Genomic DNA, 23,245 nt, shown 5'->3' with positions numbered 1-23,245 from the left:
TCTACCTACAGATAAGATCCTGAATCCACCCCCTTCTCTCCTCTCCCTCACTACCCTCACTTCTCTCCTCTTCCTCACTACATGATAGTTCAAGCTGCTATCATTTCCAAACTGAATTACTGCCACTGTTTTTACCTGGACTTCAAGTTTCAACCGTCACTTTTTTAAAAGCCTATTTTTCTACATAATAGCTAAGCAATATTTCAAAAAACAGAACTAAATAGACATTTTTCCAAGAAAGACTTACAGATGGCCAACAGGCACATGAAAAAAAAAATGCTCAACATCACTAATTATTAGAGAAATGCAAATCAAAACTATAATGAGGTACTACCTCATACCAGCCATCATTAGTAAGCTTATAAGTAACGAATGGGTGTGGAGAAAAGGGAGCCCTCCTATACTGTTGGTGGGAATGCAAATTGGTATAACCACTATGGAAAACAGTATGGAGGAACATCAGCAAACTAAATATAGAACTAGCAAAGATCCAGCACTCCCACTCCTGGGCGTATATCCAGATAAAACTTTCAATGAAAATGATACATTCACCCCTACGTTCACTGCAGCACTATTCACAATAGCCAAGACATAGAAACTACCTAAATGTCCATTGACAGTTGAACTGATTAAGAAGATGTGGTACATATATACAATGGAATACTACTCAGCCATAAAAAAGACAAACTAATGCCCTTTGCAGCAACATGGATGGAATTAGATATTCTCACACTAAGTGAAGTAAGCCAGAAGGAAAAAGACAAAAACCATATGATATCACTTATATCTGTAATCTAATATATGAAACAAATGAACGTATTCCACAAAATAGAAACAGATAACGGCCAAGGAACGCAGACTTTGGTTTCCCAGGGGGGAGGGAGGAGGGAGTGGGATGGATGGGGAGTTGGGGGTTTTTGGATGTAAACTGTTACATTTGGAATGGATGGGCAATGGGGCCAGACTGTACAGCATAAGGAACTGTATGTGATTGGGTCATTTTGCTCTACAACAGAAATTGAAGAAACATTGTAAATCAACTCCACTTAAAAACAAAAAAACAAAAAACAGCTCTCTTACATAAAAAAACTCTAATGGCTTCTCACTACACTGGAAATAAAATTCAGACTCTAACCTCAACTCAAACCACCCTTTATTATGGTCACTATGCTCCAATAAGGCTCACATTCCCTTTGTTCCCTGAATGTGACAAGTGAATTTTTTATAGGCCTCAGGGTCTTTGCATGGCATGTGAAGTTCAATCAGCCTGAAACACTCCTCCCTTTGATCTTCACAAGACAGTTGTCTTATCATTCAGGTTTCAGCTCCTGTCACCTCTGAAGAAAGGCTTTCCTTAACAACCCTGTCCAAAGTTGAGATTCTACCGCATGGATCCTCTGTTTATCACACAGGTTTATTTATTATTATCTAAAATAACTGGATTTGGGGTTCTGTTTACCTTTGTTTATGCTGACCTGTATCCTTTGCATAATGTAGGTGCCATGAGATAAGGACCTTATTGTTTCTCTTCACTGGCACCCAGAGTAGTGACTATTACATAGCAACTACTAAATAAAAATATGTTAAATGCACAAATAAATGAATGAATGATTGAAATCTAATTATCTGCTCAAAAATTCCACAGTTTGGTCTATGTTGTAAGTATGCTCAGACTTTCTTTGCAGAGCTGGTTTGAGAAGGCACTGGATAGAGGATAGTTGCAGGGAGAAGGTCAGACAGAGATTATTTCCTAGAGAAACTGATATATTTGAAGATCCTAGAAGGACCAGTGTAAGTTAGTCAAGGGTCTACAAGAAGAAAGAGCATTTCAAGAAAGGGGATCAGAAAACATATAAAGACTCATGGTGGAAGAAAGGCACGGTGCTATTAGAATTTGGCATATAAACTGGTGAGATGGTCTTGAAAATCACACAATGAATTATCATACACTGTCATGCCACCCATCTAAGTAATAAGGGTGAAATTCACATATTTTCTTGAAGTACTCTCACAAGACTACAGAAAATTAAAACTTCTATCTCAAATAAGCTTTGATATTCCTGCATTTCTCTGTGGTTAGAACTATGTCTCCAGTATCATAAATCTGCAAGTTATTTGTATAATTTAAGCCTTCTTTCTAGACACTGAATACTAAATTATATGAAACTAATTAATGAGCTAATTGTTCAGCCTTCTACTTCATTTTGCCTGCGTACGCAATTTAAGTGGAAAGAAACAAGAAATAGATTCCTTTGTTATTTATATTCACCTAAATCCACATTCCATTCCTGTTGAGATTAGCAACTAGGTTTCTAATTAGGGTTCCAAAATGGATTCATGGGTTTATTTCTTACACAAGTGTAGAAAATATAGGTACCGAATGTAGAAAGCATTAAACCTCTTACATTTAATTTAGAGTCAAGCTTTGTGTGCCAATAAGAAAAACAGTTCCAAACTCAACCTATTATCACAAAAAGCAGAATTAGGAAAATTCCTTAGAAAACTCACCGTCATTTCTCAGTATTAGTGGTGTGGGTGGCCCTAGGACCTTTTGGTTTGTCACCGTATTCGTCACCACACAGGTGTAATTTCCAACATCTGATTTTTCTACTTTGGCAATATACAGATTCCCAGTCTCTTGTGAAACGAAGCGGCGATTATCCTGATAGGAAGGGTATTCATTGAAAATCCAGGCATAGTTCAGCTCTGAAAGCAAAAGGAATCATCGTTACAAATATGTCCTTTGACACCGGAATGCTACTGTATTCATGAAAGAAATGATCAAGTTAAAAATTCATACTGTTGCCAAGTGATCCTTTTTCAGCTTTCTAAATATCAATAGGAAATAATTACAGCCCCCTAAAGCATTTTACCAGTCTTCCTACCGTCAGCCAATAAGACTTTATTTCCATAGAACTAGAAGGTACAGTGATCACTAAGGGAAGTCCGATCCCTTTAAATCAAGGGGATAAGCATTTATACTTTGCTAAGCATGTGCATCCGTACAGAATTCATGCTCAAATTCCAGACCACAGAGCATCTAGAATCTTGATACAACCTGGAAATTATTGAGGTAGTGTCTTTCGTGCATCATAGTGCCACATACTTGCATGGTACTCTGTGCTTTCCAATACTTGTTATAGTTTTCCATTAACTGAGAAAATTTGGCACAGAGGAACAAAGTAGCTGATCTAAACTGGATCCTAGTTAGAGACAGAATAATTCCTGAGTTTCAATCCAGTCTTCTCCCAATGCCTCTTACTATTGATGCAAATTCTTTCTTCTCACTTGTGATGTTAACATTATTTTAATGAGATAGTGATTTGATACTATAGCAAATACTCACTATGCATATAATTATTTACTGGTTGGCTAATCCTGCAAATCTGTATTTTTTTAAAAATTAGCTGAAAAAATTATTAGGTAATAATAATGGGAGTGAATAAAAGCAGAATGCCAGTGGGATGGGTGTAATAGGCAGTCATACCTGAAAATGTGCCTCTGGAAGTTCTAATTTTTCTTAAGAATCAGATGAATGTTTTGTGAATTACACATTCTTGCTCACCCCCATGCTTCCAATTTCAGAAAAGAAACCTAAATGATGGCGGGTTTAAATGATGTGCTGCAGCGAACTATTGTGCTCCAAGAAATCAGACTTCGTTAGCTCCAGGCAGTCTACGATTCCTCGCTTTAAAGTGTGATCTCCAGATTTGTTCAAAGCCGGAGAAGTGATATACTAGCCACTGGCACTGATTAGCCAGCATACCCTGTTTTATTTTCAAAATTTATTTTTGTCGGGGAGAGGAAGCAATTAGATGCCAAGGGAGCCTCTGGTTTCAGAAATAGTTGGCCATGCTCTTGTATGTTGCACTTGCTAGATTCTAAATGCATGGAGTGTCCTTGGAAAATGGCAGAAAGGTTACTTCATCTTTATATAGAGAATACTAATTACTGAAAAAGACATTCTGTTGTTTAATACTTCAATGAGTCCCCGATTGTAATTGACCTCAGTAACTGTGCAACAAGAAACATATTCTGCCATAATAAGCCACTGTTTACATACAAAGGAAGGGTCATGCAGACTGCTTTCCCTTTATCACTGGATTGTAACATTTCCGCATGCATTATTTTAGAGAGATATAATTATGTTTATATGAGAATAGCTAATCATTTTATTTACGCATGTGCATGTAATTATAAGTAACCCCATGCTGCTGTCAAGAGGATACTCCGTGTAAATAAGCAAGTGCTTCCCAGAAAGCTAGTTACTTCCTCACGAAACTAAAATCTGGGAGAGGAAAGACCCCTGTAATAGGTCATGAAGAAGTACCATGTGATGTGGCAATTTTCCCATAAAAACAGGAGATTTAACAAAGAGTAGAGCACAATGGATGCCTCTCTCAATTTGCTATGTGCATTTGAGGCAAACCAAGTCATCTCTGGATGTCTCAGTTTCCTCAGATGAACAATGGGGGGAATAATGCCTATCTCTAATTAGCTAAAAGACAGTTTTAAGAATAAATCAACATGTCCAAAGTCACAAGGTAGAAGTTAGAAAGTAATTTACCAGCAAAATATTAATCAACCCACACTGCTCCAAGGAAAGTTACAATCCAATATATAAAACGGTAGATATATATATATTTTTTTCATGAAGACATTTTTCAAAGCTATTGCTAATGGTTAGCGCTACAAGGCTTTCTGAATTCTGTAGAAGGTTAGTTTAGTGACTAGGAAGTTATATGGACCATGGATATCAGGAGAAAAAGATAACCTCTTTGAAAAAAAAAGACCAGAAGACCAAAATTCAAACCTGTAATCCATAAAGAAAGCCACTTAACCATTCTCACTTTCAACTTCTTAATCAAATGGGGATAATAATAAATGTGATACAGGTATGTAGCGAGGATCAAGGTATGTGAAAGTGCTTGAAGTCATAAACATATCTGAATTATAAGAAGTTATCATTTTTAAGGTAAAAATAAGAAGGAAACTCAATTGATACGCTGTTTGATTGGTTTAAAAATAAATTAGTTGTTTTGTCTTCACTGCTCTTGTTACTTAGTGCTTTAGTAGGAAATGCAAACAACCATAAACACATTCTGCAGGATTTGCTCCACTCTGGTCCTTTGAATATTGGCTCCCTGATAATAGAAGTTCTCTGCCCCCTACCTATCCCAGATTTAAAAAGGTTATGTGACCAAATGACCTTGAGAAGCACTGGATTAAATAACATTTAACAGATTTTAAAATTTCTCCTTTCAAGACTTGTAAGAGATTTTGAACAAATTCGTTATAATATTTAAGCCATGCAAACTTATTTGATGTAGAACTGCATTCCATCCCTTTCACCAATATACTGTTTTCGTAAAACATCTATTAATAGGTCACAATACCTAGGCTGGGAAACTGAACCAAATGCAATGATTTCAATTCAGGAAAGAGTACATATAATATAAAGATTATTAACTGGATTACTTCAGTTTTGGGGAAAGTCCTAAGTAACATTCAACAATAAAAAACGACAAACTGTTGAATTAAAGCTTTTAATGTTTCCCAAATGATAATATAATACTGTTACCATTTTGAATGCTGTAGGTAAAGGGAAAACCATAGTTCCAAAGAGGAGTCTAAAATGGATCGTGTTTAGGATGGTAACCAAGGATCATATCAACATGCAACCTTTGTAAAGTCCTATTGATCCATAAAGAGCAATGTATAGCCAAAGAATCTTGGCTGGTGCACTGAGGAGATCATGATGAGCTAAAAGCTGAACCCCTTGAAGGGAGGAAAAATCTATAAAAATGATATTAATTTATTTTTCACAGCATGTAACACTACCTGGAATACTGTACTTTTATTTGTCCACAGCAATAAGGAAGGACCATGAGGAATATAATGTAATGATAATGCAGACAATAAAGCAGGAAAAATACATAGTAAGACTAAAAATTACCCAACAGATCACTTGTGTTAATTCTTCATTTTAAAGTTATGAAACAGGAACAAAGCTGAGAGCATCACACTCATTAATCTCAAACTATACTATAGCACTATAATAATTAAAACAGTATGGTATTGGCATCAAACCATATGGATCAATGAAACAGAATATAGAGTCCAGATATAAACCTACAGACATATGGTTAGTTAACTTACCACAAAGAGCCAAGGATATACTATAGAAAACGGACAAGAATTCAGTAAAAGATGTTGGGAAAACTGGATAGTTAACGTGCCAAAGGATGAAAGTGGACAACTATCTTGCACCATATACAAAAGTTAACTCAAAATGGATTAAAGATTTGTATATAAGACCTGAAGCCATTAAAACTCTAGAAGAAAAAATAGGTAATAAGCACCTTGGCATGGGTCTTAAAGGTGACTTTTTGAATCTGACACCAAAAGCAACAGCAAAAATAAGCAAGTGGGACTACATTGAACTGAAAAACTGCACAGTGAATGAAGCCATCAAAAAAGTAAAAGACAATCTACTGAATGGAATATTTGAAAAATGATAAAGTGTCAATATCCAAACTATAAAAATAACTCATACAACTCACTAACAAAAAACCCAATATGATTAAAAATTAGGCAGAATATGAAAATAGAAACTTTTTCAAAGAAGACTTACAGATGGCCAACGGGCACATATGAAGTTGCTCAACATCATTCATAATTAGAAAGATTAAAAATCAAAACCATAATGAAATATTATCTCATACCTATTGGAATGGCTATTACCAAAAGGACAAATAACAAGCATTGGTAAGGTCAGGGAGAAAAGGGAACTCTCGTACACTCTTTGTGGGGATGTAAATCAGTGAAGCCACTCTGGAAAATAGTACGGTGATTCTTTAACAAATTAAAAGTAGAACTTTCATATAACCCAACAATTTTACTTCTGGGATTTACCTGAAGAAACTAAAACACGAACTTGAAAAAATATCTGCAACCTCATGTTAATAGAAGCATTATTTACAGTAGCCAAGATATAGAACTAACCTGTCTATCAGTGGATGAATAAACATAAATAAATAAATCATATATAAATATATTAATATAAATATACACTGGGTATAGACAAGCACACACAATAGAATATTATTCAGTCATAAAAAGAATTAAGTCTTGCCATTTGGGACAACATGGATAGATGCTGAAGGCATTAAGCTAAATGAAAGAAGTAAGACAAAGAAAGACAAATATATGATCTCACTTATTTGCGGAGTGTAAAAAAACACCAGCAAACCAAGCTTTTTGATACAAAGAACAGATTGATACTTGCTAGAGGCAGGCCATGAGGGAGTAAGAGAAAAAAGAGCATTAAAAAGGTAAAAATATTAAATTTTAAAAATCTTAAAACTCCCTAAAATTCCATTACTTCAACAGAATGACAGCTAGTGTTTGGTATACCTTTTCAATTCTAGCATATAGGGCTGTAGGGTTTTCATGACTTTAACCATAGCATAAATACCACTAAAAACTACAACAATAACCAAACCAAAAAAATGACAATTCTTAGGCCTAGAAAAGGTAAGACTGGAGAATCAAAAAAAATATATATATATATACTATAGTATATATATACTATATCTTAGTCCTCCTAGCTATACTTCCAATTCCAGTGCTCCCTCCTAGAAGCAGTAAAGCTCTTAAAGTATGAAAGTAAAAGTTCGTATTGTTTTATTACTCACCAGGTAATGTAGTTTTCCCTTAAGAACCAAAGGCTATTTTTATCAGAGCAAAACATTAATTCATTGGGTTACGTGAAATGCTATTCATAGCCTGAAAAAATAAAGCCAGGTAAATAAAACAAAATAAATTCTCTTGTGCTGCAAATATGTATCCCACTCAGTTTGATTTCCTTAGAGACTTCCATGCAATATTTATACTTATTCAAACTTGACAGATTTCTTTTGATAAGTTTTCACACACTAATTGCTCTGGAAGTGACAGACAGTTCCTGTCCCACTGGCAATTTGTATCAACTGAGTAAACAGATACTTGGAATACAATATTTAGTAGATTGTGAGTTTCCTGATGCTCAACTGAAAAGTACTGAGACTAGTTAGAATGTGAAACCCATTAAGGCAGAATGATCCAGTGACGGCTTTCTAACTTGCAGCATTCAAGTCTATAAGAAATTAACTATGAAACATCACTCTTAATTAGTTCCTTTCCCATATATTTGGGCCACCAGCAAAGGATGTTTAGTTACTTCTTTTTTTTCTTTTGTCTTTTTAGGGCTGAACCTGCAGCACACAGAGGCTCCCAGGCTATAAGTCAAACCAGAGCTGCAGCTGCTGGCCCACGCCACAGCCACAGCAACGCTGGAACCTTAACCCACTGATTGAGGCCAGGGATCAAACCTGTGTCCTCATGGATGCTGGTCGGGTTTGTTAACTGCCCAGACACTTCAGGAACTCTCTTGGTTACTATTTTTAAAAGAAGGCATAAACCAAGCAAGTTTTAAACTCAGCTACTCATTGACCAAATTCACTCTATGATCAGAGTTCTTAGAATGGATGCTCTTACTTGTTTCTGATGCTCTTGAATTCCTTTCTAGAGTTTTAGCATGCTTCACAACATTCAAAGTCAGATCCCAAGGGATAGCAAAGACGTCAGTTTTTAAAGATACCCTTCCTGGTCCTCAAAGTTTTAAATCTGAAAGGGATCTCAGTCCAACTCCTGTGATTTTATGGATCAGGAAGTGGAAACCTAGAGAAATTGCAAGCCTGGATTATAGTCTTTCATTTGATAAGTGGGCAGAAATGGGATGATGGGGTAGTCTCAATATTTAGAAGAGGTGGTTCTGTTAGAAAGCCACATGCTCCTCTCAGAATTTAAGTTGGAGCTGGAAGAGATCAGTTTTCCTTCTCTGTGAATTCAAAGAACAGAACTAGAGGATCTCTAAGTCCCTTCCATCATGACAATTCCATGATTCTAACAAGCATGCCATCAAATCCACATCCTATTTTGACAAATGAGGAAAGTGGGGTCCAAAGAGACCTAGGAATTTACTAAGATTCAAATAGGTAGTTTTCTGGCAGCTCAAGAACTAGAACTTTAATACACACACATAAACCCTGCATATACACTTACTTACTTGAGTTGAACTGTGTTATGTACCTGAATTTAAAACTTGCTTGATTTATACCTTCTTTTAAAAATAGTAACCAAAAAAGAAAATGTAACAGAATTGACAGTCAGGAGACCTGGATTCTAGTCCTTGAATTTTAACCAATTTATTCTTTTAAAAATTGTTTCAACAGCATGAGAGCCTCTTGATCTTTAGATAGTTTTATCCACATCCATCATACTTTTTGCACAGTGTTATGAGGTTGAATTTTAACCCAGATATGATTCTAAGCAATCAGATGTGAAAAATGTATCTTAAATGTTTCTCCAAATGAAATAGGTTCTGAGAATATAGCCACTGGTTTACTTGGCCAAATATTCACCCACCATTATCTCTTTACAAGAGATGATGCATAGTGCTGGGATGGGCTCTCAGATGGAAAGACAGAGGTGGCAGTCAGTGGGTTGGCTGCATAGGCAAGGGGAAAGATCCCTGGATTTGGTGTCAACATACAGAGTTCTGGCTTCAGTGCTTATCAGCTAAAATGTAATTTCTTTTGTTTTTTCTTTGTCCATGCCTATGGCATGTAGAAGTTCCCAGACCAGGAACTGAATCCACACCACAGCAGTGACAATGCCAGATCCTTAACCCACTGTGCCACAAGGGAACTCCTAAAAAGTAATTTTTACTGCTTAGTTTATTCATCTGAAAAATAAGGATCATAAAAAGAACACCTGCCCTGCTAGGTGGACATCAGATTTTTAAGTCAACTTTTAAAGATTCTGCTAGGGTGTTTTTACTTATAAATGGATGGAAGTCATTTGCTTTCCTAGACCTGAGGGGAGGGGAGATGTTATACATTGTGAGTACTCTTATTAATTCCAGAAAAAGTAAGAACTGAATGAGGAACCTTAACCACAAAGTAGGACTAGTGATTACACATCATAAATAGGTAGTGGGAGAGACTAGGAAAAGAATGTGTTGTCCTGTGAAAGACCTGAGGGGTATCCAAACAGGGGACAGGATAATTGATAGACTTGTGACTTCTGAGAGCGGAAGCCTCTGGATGACACCTCTAATACTAAGATGCTCAATGATCAATGCAAGTATATTTACACAGCACTTTGGGAAACAGGAATGGGGGGAGGTTGTCTGAGAGTGGCTGAGATTGAAAGGCTGGAAGAGGACAGATACTACACCTCTGTCAATTAGAGGATGGACTTAGGGGCATTTAATACCTATAATGATGGGCACAGCCCTTGGCAACTTATGTCACTGACATTGCGACTGTGCCTGAAAAGACCCTGTTATAGATGCTCTGTGGCTCAGAGAACTTGATTTAGACAGGTGCCCATCATCAAGCAGGACCTTAAGGGGTTCAGACACTGTTTTCCATTACTTATTAGTTCTGAATAGAGCAGCAATGGCATTTATTTATCACATGGACCAGCAGTTGCCACTCCTCCCCCATGGCAGACACAGATAATTGACTATGCCAGATTCACAGCCCTTCTCAACACAACGCTTCAGGCCGTTACCTCCAATCAATTCGTGCTGGCACATGAAGTCAAACCTTTTTACCATCTTTGCAAAAGTGATTTAGGGGAAATGAAGTGGTGACCATGTGAGGTGAGGATTAGATAAGACCCAGTGCTAAAACTCATCCAAACTTGTGGCAAGTATTTTCTAAAAATAAGCCTCCTGACTAAGCCTCCTGACTACTCTCTGCAGTCAGTGATTTTTTAGTACATGCTCTTTACTCACTGAGATGTGGCAGTGGGGGTGTGGGAAGTAAGATGGGAAAAAAAAGTATTTTCTAGTCATGTATTCAGCCCTTGATGGCTTAAAATTTTCCCCAATTTATGGGTTACTCCTTGTTTTTGTGACTCTATTGGGAAATAGGACACTTTCCTAGGGTATAAATTTTCTTTAAATATGTGTAGGTGGAAGTTAAGGAATTTAACTTGAAGGCAATTTAATACATTGTTTTGACAAAAAGCCGAAAATGAGTATATACCAGAATAGGTATAAAACTCATACAAATTTAAAGGGAAATGGAAAGGTTTCCACCAACTCTTGTACTTTGCAGCAGATTGCTTTAGGGTATGCTCCCAGATTCCCAGGGGTAGACACTGACTCTCCTTTGCTCTCAGAAATGGATCAGTAAAAAAAGTCTGAGAAATATAGTGCCTCAGCCTAGAGTCAGCAAACTTTCATACTCCCAGGAAAGAAGCCCTATATGTTTTAAACAGAAAAGCATCCTTTTGGATAGCATGTTCATACTCTTGGGTAGAGGCAGGAAAGTGACAGGCAGCACACAAAATGGATTTAGCTTGCACACCTATGTGTATGTGTGTGTGTGTGTTTTGTGGCTTCATCCACTGTAAAAATGCTGAAAATTGGAGTTTACATTGTGGCTTAGTGGGTTAAGGGCCTGATGAGGAAGTGGGTTTGATCCCTGGCCTCACTCAGTGGGTTAAGGATCTGGCATTGCCACAAGCCGTGGTGGGGATCACAGACATGGCTTGGATCTGGCGTTGCTATGGCTATGATGTAGGCTGGCAGCTATAGCTCTGATTCAAACCATAGCCCAGGAACTTTCTTATGCTGCAGGTGCAGCCATAAAAAGAAAATAATAAAAATTAAAAAAAAAACCCACTGAAAATCGAATAGACATCTAGATATTGGGGTTTTCTTGAAACTCAAGCACAGTTCTCCAATATCCATCCTTCACAGGACTCAAGAGGTGCACACAGTGTCCACTTCTCCAGTGGGTCTCTAGCTGGAGTGAGCTCCTAAATCATCACAACAGCATGTTACCACATGGAATGCTGGGCCCCAGGCCCACAGTTTCTGATTCAGGAAATTGGGATGGGGACTGAGAATGTGCATTTCTAACAAGCTCCTAGATGATGCTGACAATGCTGGTCTGAAGACCACAGTTGGAGAAACACTCCTTTAAGAGGTTTAAATACAATAGGCTCTCATTGCTTCAGGGAACCAGGTACAGAGCTGAGTAGCAGCTTTCTACTTGGTGAGTAGCAGCTTTCTACTTGGAAGTGGGCAAGCAGTCTCCAATTTGTCACAGTCTCTACCCATCCTTAATGCATCCAGGCCCATATTACACAGTAGGTAATTTAGGTTGTGAGCTCTGCTCTGGTACATAGCAGGGAAGACAAATCAAGACATGAAGTGACACTGAGCTGCATGTTTTGCTAGCATGGGAATGGTATGGGAGACCATAAACACAAGCCAATCTGAGTACCATGACGGGATGAAGGTGGAGGTGCTGCTGAAACCATATAGAATCAAAGTCAGAGCTTCAAATGATTGTGACAAGGAATGGTCCATCCTGCTCAGTGTGGTCAAACTAGTAAGGGCACGGCACAGCTTGAGTAGCCTATGAGGGGCAGATGAAAACACTGTTCACTGGAGACTATAGGACATTTCTTTCAGTTATTTGTTAAATATTCAGCATTTTAAAAAGTCAAAGTATCACTATATTTTATGAAGAGCCCAAAACAACAGCCAAAGTTCAGTTGAGAAGTGTTATTCCCTTAAAGAGGAGACACCCTTTAACGGTCAAGTATAAAAGACAATGTGAAAACTGTATAAAGGTAAAGGATTCAAGTATACAAGTCTAGAAAGATATCACTTCCTGGAGTGGTGGGAGAAGAGAAGGAAATCAGATGATAAAACTTTCAGCTTTATGTGTGTGTGTGTGTGTGTAGTCTTTAGGGCTGCACCTGCAGCATATGGAAATTACCAGGCTAGGGGTCTAATTGGAGATGCAGCTGCTGGCCTGAGCCACAGTCACAGCAAGGCCAGATCTGAGCCATGTCTGTGACCTGCACCACAGCTTGCATCAACACAGGATCCTTAACCCACTGAGCAAGGCCAGGCATCAAACACACATCCTCATGGATCCTGGTTGGGTTTGTTACTGCTGAGCCACAATGAAAACTCCCTTCAGCTTAATATTTTTGCCCTCTTCATACAACTTCCTCTCCCAGATCTCTTGTCTCTCTAGAAGGAGTAAATTTGCTGTTGTAGGGGGAAGGGCAAATCCAATCAGCATCTAAGTCTTGTTTCTCACTTCCACGCCTGTCTTACTTTTACCCATCATTGGCTTAAGAATTGTCCACTTTGACAAATTCAGGTTCCTGCCTCCACATCAACTCACATGCAACTGCCAGGTTAAGCCTTCTATGGAACTGCTTGGAATCAGGCCCCTCCTTTCCACACAAGTCCTCTGTGAGCCCCAGTGCCTCATGGATTAAGTAAATTTCACCAAGCATTCAAGTCCTCCTAAAGCAGGACTCCAAATTAGCTAGTCTTAGATTTTCACCCTTCTCTCCACATAGATCTATATTTTGGGGGAGAATGCCTCAAGCTAAACTCTGCAAAACCTCAGGGAGGTTAAGAAGGGTCGGCTAGGATTAATTTATTCACACAACACATCCTGATCCACTCAAGGATCACCTTTCCTTACAAAGCTGAGTCACCAAAGAAAAGCTCTGCTCATCCTGTTCGGCTTTAAGTAGAAAGCTCTATTTTAAACCTTTTTTTTTTTTTTTTTGGAGGGGAGATTTATACCACTACACCAAATTGTATTTTAAGAAAGGTTCATATTGCTAAGTTGGTTTAAGATAATGTGGAAACAAAGTCACTGCTCCCCTGAAAGTCACCCTGCCTCTGAAAGAGAGGCCAGTGCACTCTCTTCTTGGGATTCCCTTCCCACTTCTGCTTATCTCAACCACCACCTTCTTCAAAGGAGCCATTTTCCTGCCTGGATAATATAAGTGGTCTCTCCTCAACAACCAAATATTCATGCATTTCTTTTCTGCCTCATAGAAAATATACATGATTTCACATAGTAAAATGTTGTTCTCCAATATCACAATGGTTCAGTTGCTTGTCTCTTCTCAAACTTGAGTATAACCTGTGGACAAGAATACACAGGGCAGGGGAATACAGGCTTCACTTTGGTCCCTCACCTTCTGTAATCAACTCAATAAACATTGGTTGAATTGAATAGAAATTCCAAATGTCAGAAGTTTCCTGGAGACACAATTTCATTACCGAACTCCAGGCCAAAAGTTCTAGTGAGATAGATGTTAACTATAAACAAGAAGCTTCAAGACTTTCAGCAGACTGTTGATGGCAAATAAAAATCACAGAAATTAGAAAAAGGCAAAAAAACCAAAAAAAAAACCAAAAAAAAACAAACCCCCAAAATCCTATAGTATCAGAAACCATATGGTTTAAATCAGAATGCATAAGTCCTTTCCCTAAAAAAGCTTTCTCTTTTTCTTTATGACTCTGTGCAGTTTTTACTAAGTTTAAAAAATGGCAGAAAGAAAAGATGATTGATTCATGATCTTTCAAATATTTACAGGTGAGAAAGCCTCAGAAAAAAGCAGAGAGGTAGACACAAACTATTGCATTTGGAGTGGATAAGCAATGAGATCCTGCTGTATAACACAGAGAGCTCTAATCACTTGTGATGGAAAATGATGGAGGATAATGTGAGAAAAAGAATGTATGTATATATATGTATGACTGGGTCACTTTGTTGTACAGCAGAAATTGACTGGACATTGTAAATCAACTATAATAAAGAATAATAAAAATCTTAAAAACACACAGAAAAAGCAGAAAGGCAAGCATGCAGGGGTGAAGTTAGCCTTCACAACTTAACAGGTTAAATGACATATGTTGGAGACTAGAGTTAAATCTGGCCTGGCCAGATTTCAGGTGCTCTAAGTTGGCAGTAATCCCTTGACTAAGATATTTACATGCACAAGAAAGGTAAAACTGCGTCCAGTAAGCAAGATTTTCCCATCTATATTTTGGTAAGGCTACATCTTCTAAGTATAGGCATACATCAGAGATATTGTGGGTATGGTTTCAGATCACTGTGATGATGTGACTCACACAAATGTTCTGGTTTTCCAGTATACATGAAAGTCACCTTTAGACTATACTGTAGTCTATTAAATGTGCAATAGCATTTTACCTAAGACATGTAAATACCTTAAAACTAAAAACTACTTTATTGCTAAAAAATGCTTGCCATCGGAGTTCCCGTCATGGCTCAGTGGTTAACGAATCCGACTAGGAACCATGAGGTTGCAGGTTTGATCCCTGGCCTTGCTCAGTGGGTTAAGCATCCGGCGTTGCCATGAGCTGTGGTGTGGGTCGCAGACACTGCTCAGATCCTGCATTGTTGCGGATCTGGTGTAGGCCGGCCGCCAGCTACAGCTCTGATTAGACCCCTAGCCTGGGAACCTCCATGTGCTGTGGGAGCCTCCCTAGAAAAGGCAAAAAGACAAAAAAAAAAAAAAAAAAAAAAAAAAAAAAGGAAAAGAAAAAAAAAATGCTTGCCATCATCTAAGCTTCAATGAGTTGCAATCTTTTTTGGGACACTAGCATCAAAGATCAGTGATCACAGATCACCATGATAAATATAATAATAATGAAAAAGTTTGAAATATTGTGAGGATTTCCAAAATATGACACAGAGACAGAAATGAGCAAATGCTGTTGGAAATTGCACCAAGTGACTTGCTCAACGTAGGATTGCCATAAACCTTCAATTTTTAAAAAATGAAACATCTGTGAAGTACAGTAAAATGATGTGGAGTAAAATGTGGTAAGCCTCTACATTAGTAAGACCACAGTTTGCTTAATTATTTACATTTCCAAAACACTTTGGTGTCAATTATCTCATTTGTTGGCTCTGACAATTTTTGGAAATGAATAGAATAAACTTCATTTCTGTTAGAGAGAGAGGGAAAGTAAGACATAGGAAAGTCAAGGGATCTATATCAAGACCATAGAGAGAACCCATGGAATTAGACTTGGGATTAAAACAGACATCTCTTAAGACCATGGCAGAGAATTCCTTTGCTACAAACCATTGCAACCACCACTTTCAGATTAGCTGAACTAGTAACATGGTGGTAGAGAAGTTATCATGACTGATATCCCAGGCCCTTTGCTGGCAGAGCTGCAGTGGGGACTGTGGCAGGGATCATAACAATCGTGTTAGCTTCTGGATTCCACAGTACCTAATCCCATAGCTGGCACTCAGGAGATGCTCAGAATTTCAGGGAACTAGCTTACCAGCTAAGTCCTGACACATTAGGTTGTACATGTCAAGTGTATCATCAGCATTTAAAGATTCTCTAAAAAAAAGGCTGCACAAATCATCCTTAATAGAATTCGTGCTTTTTGTCACAACATAATCAAAATCTGTCTCATGACTTTAAACTAAGCCATTTCTGGGGAGAAAGAGAACAAAAATATTCAATGTGGGAACTGAAATGCATTCACAAGAATGATGAAAATTTTTGAGTAAATGGCAAAAAAGTCAATTAAATTATAATTATTTACATTTCAAAGGGATTCAAGCAGCAATATGGTTAACTGAACCATTTCAAGCAATATCATCAGCTCCCACCCAAGTCACAAACACAGAGCATTTTCACCAGATTATGAAACAGTTCTACACCCTCCTCAATAAAATATGTGATCTAAAATTCAAACAAACAACTGACATTTAAATTCAAAGCATGAATTAACTTTAAATCAAATTTGACAGGAAAACACTAGTCTTCACTGTAATTCAAGATGTTTTCTCTTGCCTCTTTTCTTTATCTTGCCAATGCTGATTCAAAACCAAAAACAAAGCCATTGGATTGGTGGTCTATTAAAAATGAATCTGTCCTTCCCCAAATAGATTTATTTGGATCTTTAAAAACACAAAAATATGTGCACTGACTGGAATGGTCAAGTTTGCCTGGAGGTGTGGCAGACAGGACTAGATAAAAGATTAATCATCCATGAGTTAGACTTCATTATCTGGTTTGCCATGAAAGGCACTTTCCTCCTTCTTTAGCAATACTTCTTCAATTGGTTCTCATAGTATCTAATTACCATTCCTTAAAGGCTGGTTACTGCAGTGGGGGGGGGGTGAGTAATGAGGTAGACCAATCATATCACCTCATTTCCCAAAGCACAGTGATTGGTCCAATAAGGCTCATATGACACAAGCCAGCCAATCAGAATTTTACAGCACTTAAGGGCTATTTTTCTCAGGTGTCAAGACTCAGAGGCAGTAAGCAGACAGCCTCAGGGCTGTGTCTAAGGTGCTATTCACAAGCTGGTCTGAAAGGATGAAAGGAGGACTCAGAGCTGACAGGCAGAGTCAACTGAGTACAAGTGGTGAGTTTCTTGATAAAGTGACTCTGAGGACACATATTACATTTCATTTAATCTGCTTTAAAAAAAATCAAAAAAATTCTTCATTAAAAAGAACTGCCCAGTGGATGCCTTGTTTCTGTCCCCTATAATCAAAAGTGTCTTGGCTAATAGTGACTCCTGTCATTTCTTTTTCTACTTACTTCCTCTCCTCCATTTGGTAATGACTACTTCTTACCACCCTTCCTAAGTCTCATCAGAATGTCCTTTGAAAATTACTTGTTTACTAATCTATCATCAACCCATTACCACTGAAAATTGTTCTTTAAACTAGTGACTCTTAGACACCATGGACTCTTACCAATGACTCTTGTTTATCTTTTAGGCAATGAAACAAAGACTTGCAAGAAAAAAGCCAGCTTCAAGACAAATTTTCAGGAGGAAAATAATATCTGATGATCATAGATAGCTCTTTATCCAATGTCTAAGTCATTGCGTTGTTGCCTTTTTTTTTTTTTTTTTTTTTTTTGCTTTTTTTACGACCACACCCATGGCATACAGAGGTTTCCAGGCTAGGGGTCGAATTGGAGACACAGCTACTGACCTACGCCACACAGCCACAGCAATGCAGGGTCCAAGCCGTGTCTGCAACCTACACCAGAGCTCACGGCAATGCTGGATCCTTAACCCACTGAGCAAGGACAGGGATCGAACCTGCAACTTCATGGTTACTAGCTGGATTCGTTTCCGCTGTGCCACAACGGGAACTCCAGTCTGTTTTTTTTAAATAAACATTCTTACTTCAGGTATTTTAGAGTATTATCTATAACTGGTCAAGTATCTACCTTACTATTTGGATTTAGACATATCTGGTCCTGAAACCCTGCTTTGCCATGATCCCATGGAAATTTAGCTGTCTGTGACTCAGTTTCATCATCTGAAAAGTGTGCATAATAATACTTAAACTGTATGGGTGTTTGAAAGGATCAAGGGTAATGCGGTAAACAAAGTGCTTAATAATAATTAGCACAGGAGTTCCCGTCGTGGCGCAGTGGTTAACGAATCCGACTAGGAACCGTGAGGTTGCGGGTTAACGATCTGGCGTTGCCGTGAGCTGGTGTAGGTTGCAGTGGGTTAACGATCTGGCGTTGCCGTGAGCTGTGGTGTAGGTTGCAGACGCTGCTCGGATCCTGCGTTGCGCTGTGGTGTAGGTTGCAACACTGCTCGGATCCTGCGTTGCTGTGGCTCTGGCGTAGGCCGGTGGCTACAGCTCCGATTCGACCCCTAGCCTGGGAACCTCCATATGCCGCGGGAGCGGCCCAAAGAAATAGCTAAAAAGACAAAAAATAATAATAATAATAATTAGCACAATGTCCACCACATGCAAGCACTCAATAAATGTTAATTTTTTTTTATCATGGATAAGGCAAGGATGGTGAATAGAATTGTCTGATAAATTACATGTTCATTCAAATTCATTCCAAAGATCTATTCTAAATCATCCACTTATGTTAACAGAACAGATCAGGATTTATGATTAATAAAGCTATACTGTTATCTTTTTTTTGCTTTTTACCTTTTGCTTTTCAGGGCCACACCTGGGGCATATGGAAGTTCCCAGGCTAGGGTTGAATCAGAGCCATAGCCACCAGCTTACACTACAGCCACAGCAACACCAGATCCAGGCCACATCTGCAACCTACACCACTGCTCAAAGCAACGCCAGATCCTTAACCCACTAAGTGAGGCCAGGGATCAAACCTGTATCCTCATGGATACTAGTCAGGTTCGTTACTGCTGAGCCACGATGGGAACTCCTGATATCTTATCTTAGTGTAGTTCTCTATTTTTCGAACTTATTTTCACTTATGTTGTTCACTTGATTCATCTCTAAGAGGTAATATCTGCTTTCCAGGAAAGGAACATGAGGAACAGAGAGAAAAATGACTTATTAAAACTTAACATTAAACAAAGCCAGCACAGAAAAATCACATTTTCTGACCATTTGTACAGTGTTAGTATACTCATGCTAATAAGTGTAATGGTGAAATCATAACCACCAATTAATATGTTCTCTTCCTTTCTAGAAACTGAGATCTGAGAGAAGCTAGGGAGTTAATGACAGACAGAGGTGTGGTGGGTAATAAACAAATACTATGCTTGGGGAACTTGTCATTAAGGGTTAACTCAGAGCTCATGCATTACAGATTTGAGCTGGCAGTGTGCCAGACAAAATATGACCAATACTTTCCCTTTCAGAGGCAGGGAGAGGCACCTAGAGGCATTAGATAGCTTTCTTCTTATTATTTTTGCTTGTTTGTCATTAGTAAGTGATTAGGGCAGGACTTGGTATTTAGGACACTAGTTTTTAAAAGAATTTTTTAATTATAGTTGATTGACAATGTTCTCAATTTATTTTGTACAGATAAATACAATATGATATCACTTATATTTAGAATCTAATATATGGCACAAATGAACCTATCTACAAAACTCATGGACATGGAGAACAGACTTGTGTTTGCCAAGGGGAGGGAGGGGGAGTGGAATGGACTAGGAGTTTAGGATTAGTAGATGCAAACTATTACATCTGGAGTGGATAGCAATGAGATCCTGTGGTTTAGCACAGGGAACTATATCTAATCACTTGTGAAAGACCCTAGTTTTTATACCTCCTCTTCTGTTCTCATACAGCATAGGTATAAAGGCAGTAAGGGAGGAGATGTCCTCCACCTAACTTTGTGAGCTGGGCCAAATCACTTAATCTATTTAAGCCTCTATCTTCTTACCTGTAAAGAAGGGAAAACCCTGACCTTTTAGAGGCTTCATGACCAAATAAGGCCATCTATGTGAAAGGATTTGTAAAGAAGAAAACATCAAGCCAAAGTGAGACACCATTATTGCTCAGGAATCACAAATAGATTTCAACTTGTCTGCAGAGCCCTGCCTAAGTGGTACTGGCCATCTGGAATGCTGTGTTAGAGTTCTGAGGATGCATGGGACTCAGAGGAAAAAGGAGTCATAACAGATCTGGGATGACTGTCTCAGGTATAAGAAGGGGCCCTGGAGACACATGTAACAAATATTTAGGAGGCTGCCTCTGCGTAAGTGAGCAGTGAACTAGGATGGGGAGGGGAGAACCTTAATGAAGAGGTGTATGTTCTAAGGCATAGTTTGTTTATTTGTTTACCTCTCTGCTTCCATAACATGTAAAATTTCTGTAAAGTAGATATTACTTTACTAAAGTCAGTGTTGTCATGAAGATTCAATTAAATAAATATGCAAGAGTTTAGGAAACTGCAAAGCAACACCCAGGAGGGATGGATTCATATTATTTATAGCATAAAAAATGCACATGCCACCCTCTCTCACCCATAGAGAAATACCTCCTTTATGTGGTTGAAAATAAAAGTTAATTACCCCTCCATAATAGTGACAAAAACAATGTGAAACTGATGTTCTTAAGTGAATGTTAGTAAAAATACACTTTGCCCTCTTTCAATTTCTAGCTTTTAGCCTGTCACTTTAAATTGGCTAAATGTTTGACAGATGTTCAATAATTGACACAGCTTATCTTGCTTTCTCAGGCTCCTTTCCCCCTCAATTGCCAGCATTCCTAGTTGCTATAGCAACTGTAAACATTAATGATTATTCTAACATGCCAAGGGGATCTAAATACATTCTTAAGTTAAAGGTTCCCTCAGGAAAAGAAAAATCTATCCATCTCTGGCAAGATGGAAAATATTATATGATTTAAATTCCCTAGTTATTGCATTTATTAGAGCTAAATACACAAACCTATCTCTATAGTTTCGCATATAGCTAATGATTTTTTTTCTCCCATCTGACTAACAAAAGGAATTATGGGAAATTGAGAAACTCAATTTTCTCTGACATAAAGGAAAAAGAATTCATCTAGATAAATGATGAATAACAGAATGGGAGGGGGGGACTTTGAAAGCAACCACCCAAGGTCATTGTTTCACAAGGATGTGGGGACAAGTTTTGGTCCTTCCACTTAAAGCCTCAGTGATTTCAAGAGTAAAAATGGGTTGATGGTATCTGTCCTAACCACACAGGTCACCCTAAACTGTAAAATGTACAAAATACATAGGATCATTACTGTCATCTGTGAGAAAGTGAATAATAGCCTATCCTTTGGAGAAAACTGGAAATAAATAGAAAGACAGTAAAGCTGACAACTTTAATTTCAAGTTGTTGGACCATGGGCCAAATTTGTGTCATAGATGTGTTGTACTATTCATGCTTACTGTTAAAAAAAATTCAAAGTGATTGCTAACATACAAAAATTGAAATATTTCACATAGAATGCCACATACATAGCTTCTCATGAAAAACTGTAAGACCAGGCAATACTGAGCTTATATTTCTTCTAGGCAATAACTGGCCTGAGGTAAGTATTCCCTGGTCTGTTTCAATGAAGCATGTGAATCTCCACCAGAGTTACATTATCTTTTTCATTGACATTCTTACCTTCCTGGGCTTGGAGAGGTAGTAGTTTTCAGAACCTGGCTGAACCTCTTTTATATATCACATTCATTCATAAAACTAATTTCCATGCTTCCAGAGTTTCCATTGGGGCTCAGCGGTTAACAAACCCAACTAGTATCCATAAGGATGCAGGTTTGATCCCTGGCCTTGCTCAGTGGGTTAAGGATCCAGTTGTAGGTCACAGATGCAGTGTGGATCCCACATTGCTGTGGCTGTGGCATAGGTTGATGGCATCAGCTCCAATTTGACACTTCGCCTGGGAACCTCCATACACCGCAGGTGTGCCCTAAAAAAAAAATGACCAAAAAAAAAAAATTTTCCTTGCTTCCATCAGTCCCAATCACTTTGTATTTCTTGGTGGTTTTGTGTGAAGCAGGAAGCAGCTAATACCTGTGCCTCATTTTGATGGACCAGCCCTGGAGCACCTCTGTTCTCACTGGTAACAAAATAACTCCTGAGGTCCAATGACTGCCTCAGGCAAGCTTAAATGGAAGAAGCCATCAAAATCTTGCCTTTCTTAATGTCTAAGTTTTTTCCCTTTAAAAAATTATGGTGGTGAAATATACATAAAAGGTACCGTTTAAAGCATTTTTATGTATACAGCACAGTGCTACGAAGTATGTTCCAACTGTTATACAACCACCATCATTATCCATCTCCAGAACTTTTTCATCATCACAAACTGAAACTCTGTATCCATATCCATTATGTCTGTCATTCAACAAATATTTAATATGTACTTACTCTGTGCCAAGCATTCTTCTAGATGCTACGGATATAGCAGGGCACATAGAGCATGGATACATTTCTACAGGAAGCAGACTTCCTGAATCGTGATTATGTTTCTAGGATAGTAGGTCTTGTTGTTCATGGTATACACTTCTTCCACCCTGGAGTACTCTTTGAGGATGGGATCCTGAACTGTAACCTTACCTTGGAATAAGATAACAATTCAACATCATTTGTTTTTGTTGCTTAGCTGGCCCCCACCACCTCTCCTCATCCCGACTTTTCATTTTTCCTCCCACTCTCAGTAGATATTTTGATATAAATGAGGCTGATTCTCATTCTGGCTCCAGGAATGGCACATGTTCTAGGTATGCTCAATCAAATTTTTCTATCCACATTATCCCATAACCTTCCAGGTATCATAATTGGTTTAAGGATGGGCATATGACTCAAGCTGGCACATGAGAGTTGCTTGTGAGCTTTTGCTAAATTTTGCTAAAATGATGGGAGAATGAGGCACCCTCTTTCTGCTAGGGTTACCATGCAGTGAGAGCCAGTTTGAGGAAAATCAAGCCAAGAGATGGAGAGACAGATTCATTACACTGCCATGTGAGAATTAAAATTCAGCTGCATCTAATGGGAATTTTATGCCAAGAGAGTCATTTTTGTTTAAGTCCATGTGAATTGGATTTTGGCGCTTGCAGCCAAAAGGATCCT

At 38.2% G+C, this 23,245-nt stretch overlaps 1 protein-coding gene across 1 annotated transcript in view; it reads right to left on the bottom strand.

The window, feature by feature from the left end:
- Window positions 1-23,245, bottom strand: part of CNTN4 (contactin 4) — a 999,482-nt gene that overhangs the window by 193,887 nt on the left and 782,350 nt on the right. Inside the window, 1 exon segment of the mRNA XM_021070955.1 lies at window positions 2,509-2,706. Within this exon segment, the coding sequence (XP_020926614.1) occupies window positions 2,509-2,706 (198 nt within the window).

This window comes from Sus scrofa, chromosome 13 (assembly GCF_000003025.6).
Source record: "Sus scrofa isolate TJ Tabasco breed Duroc chromosome 13, Sscrofa11.1, whole genome shotgun sequence".
Lineage (NCBI taxonomy): Eukaryota > Metazoa > Chordata > Mammalia > Artiodactyla > Suidae > Sus > Sus scrofa.
This window is presented reverse-complemented; position numbering and strand designations above follow the sequence as displayed.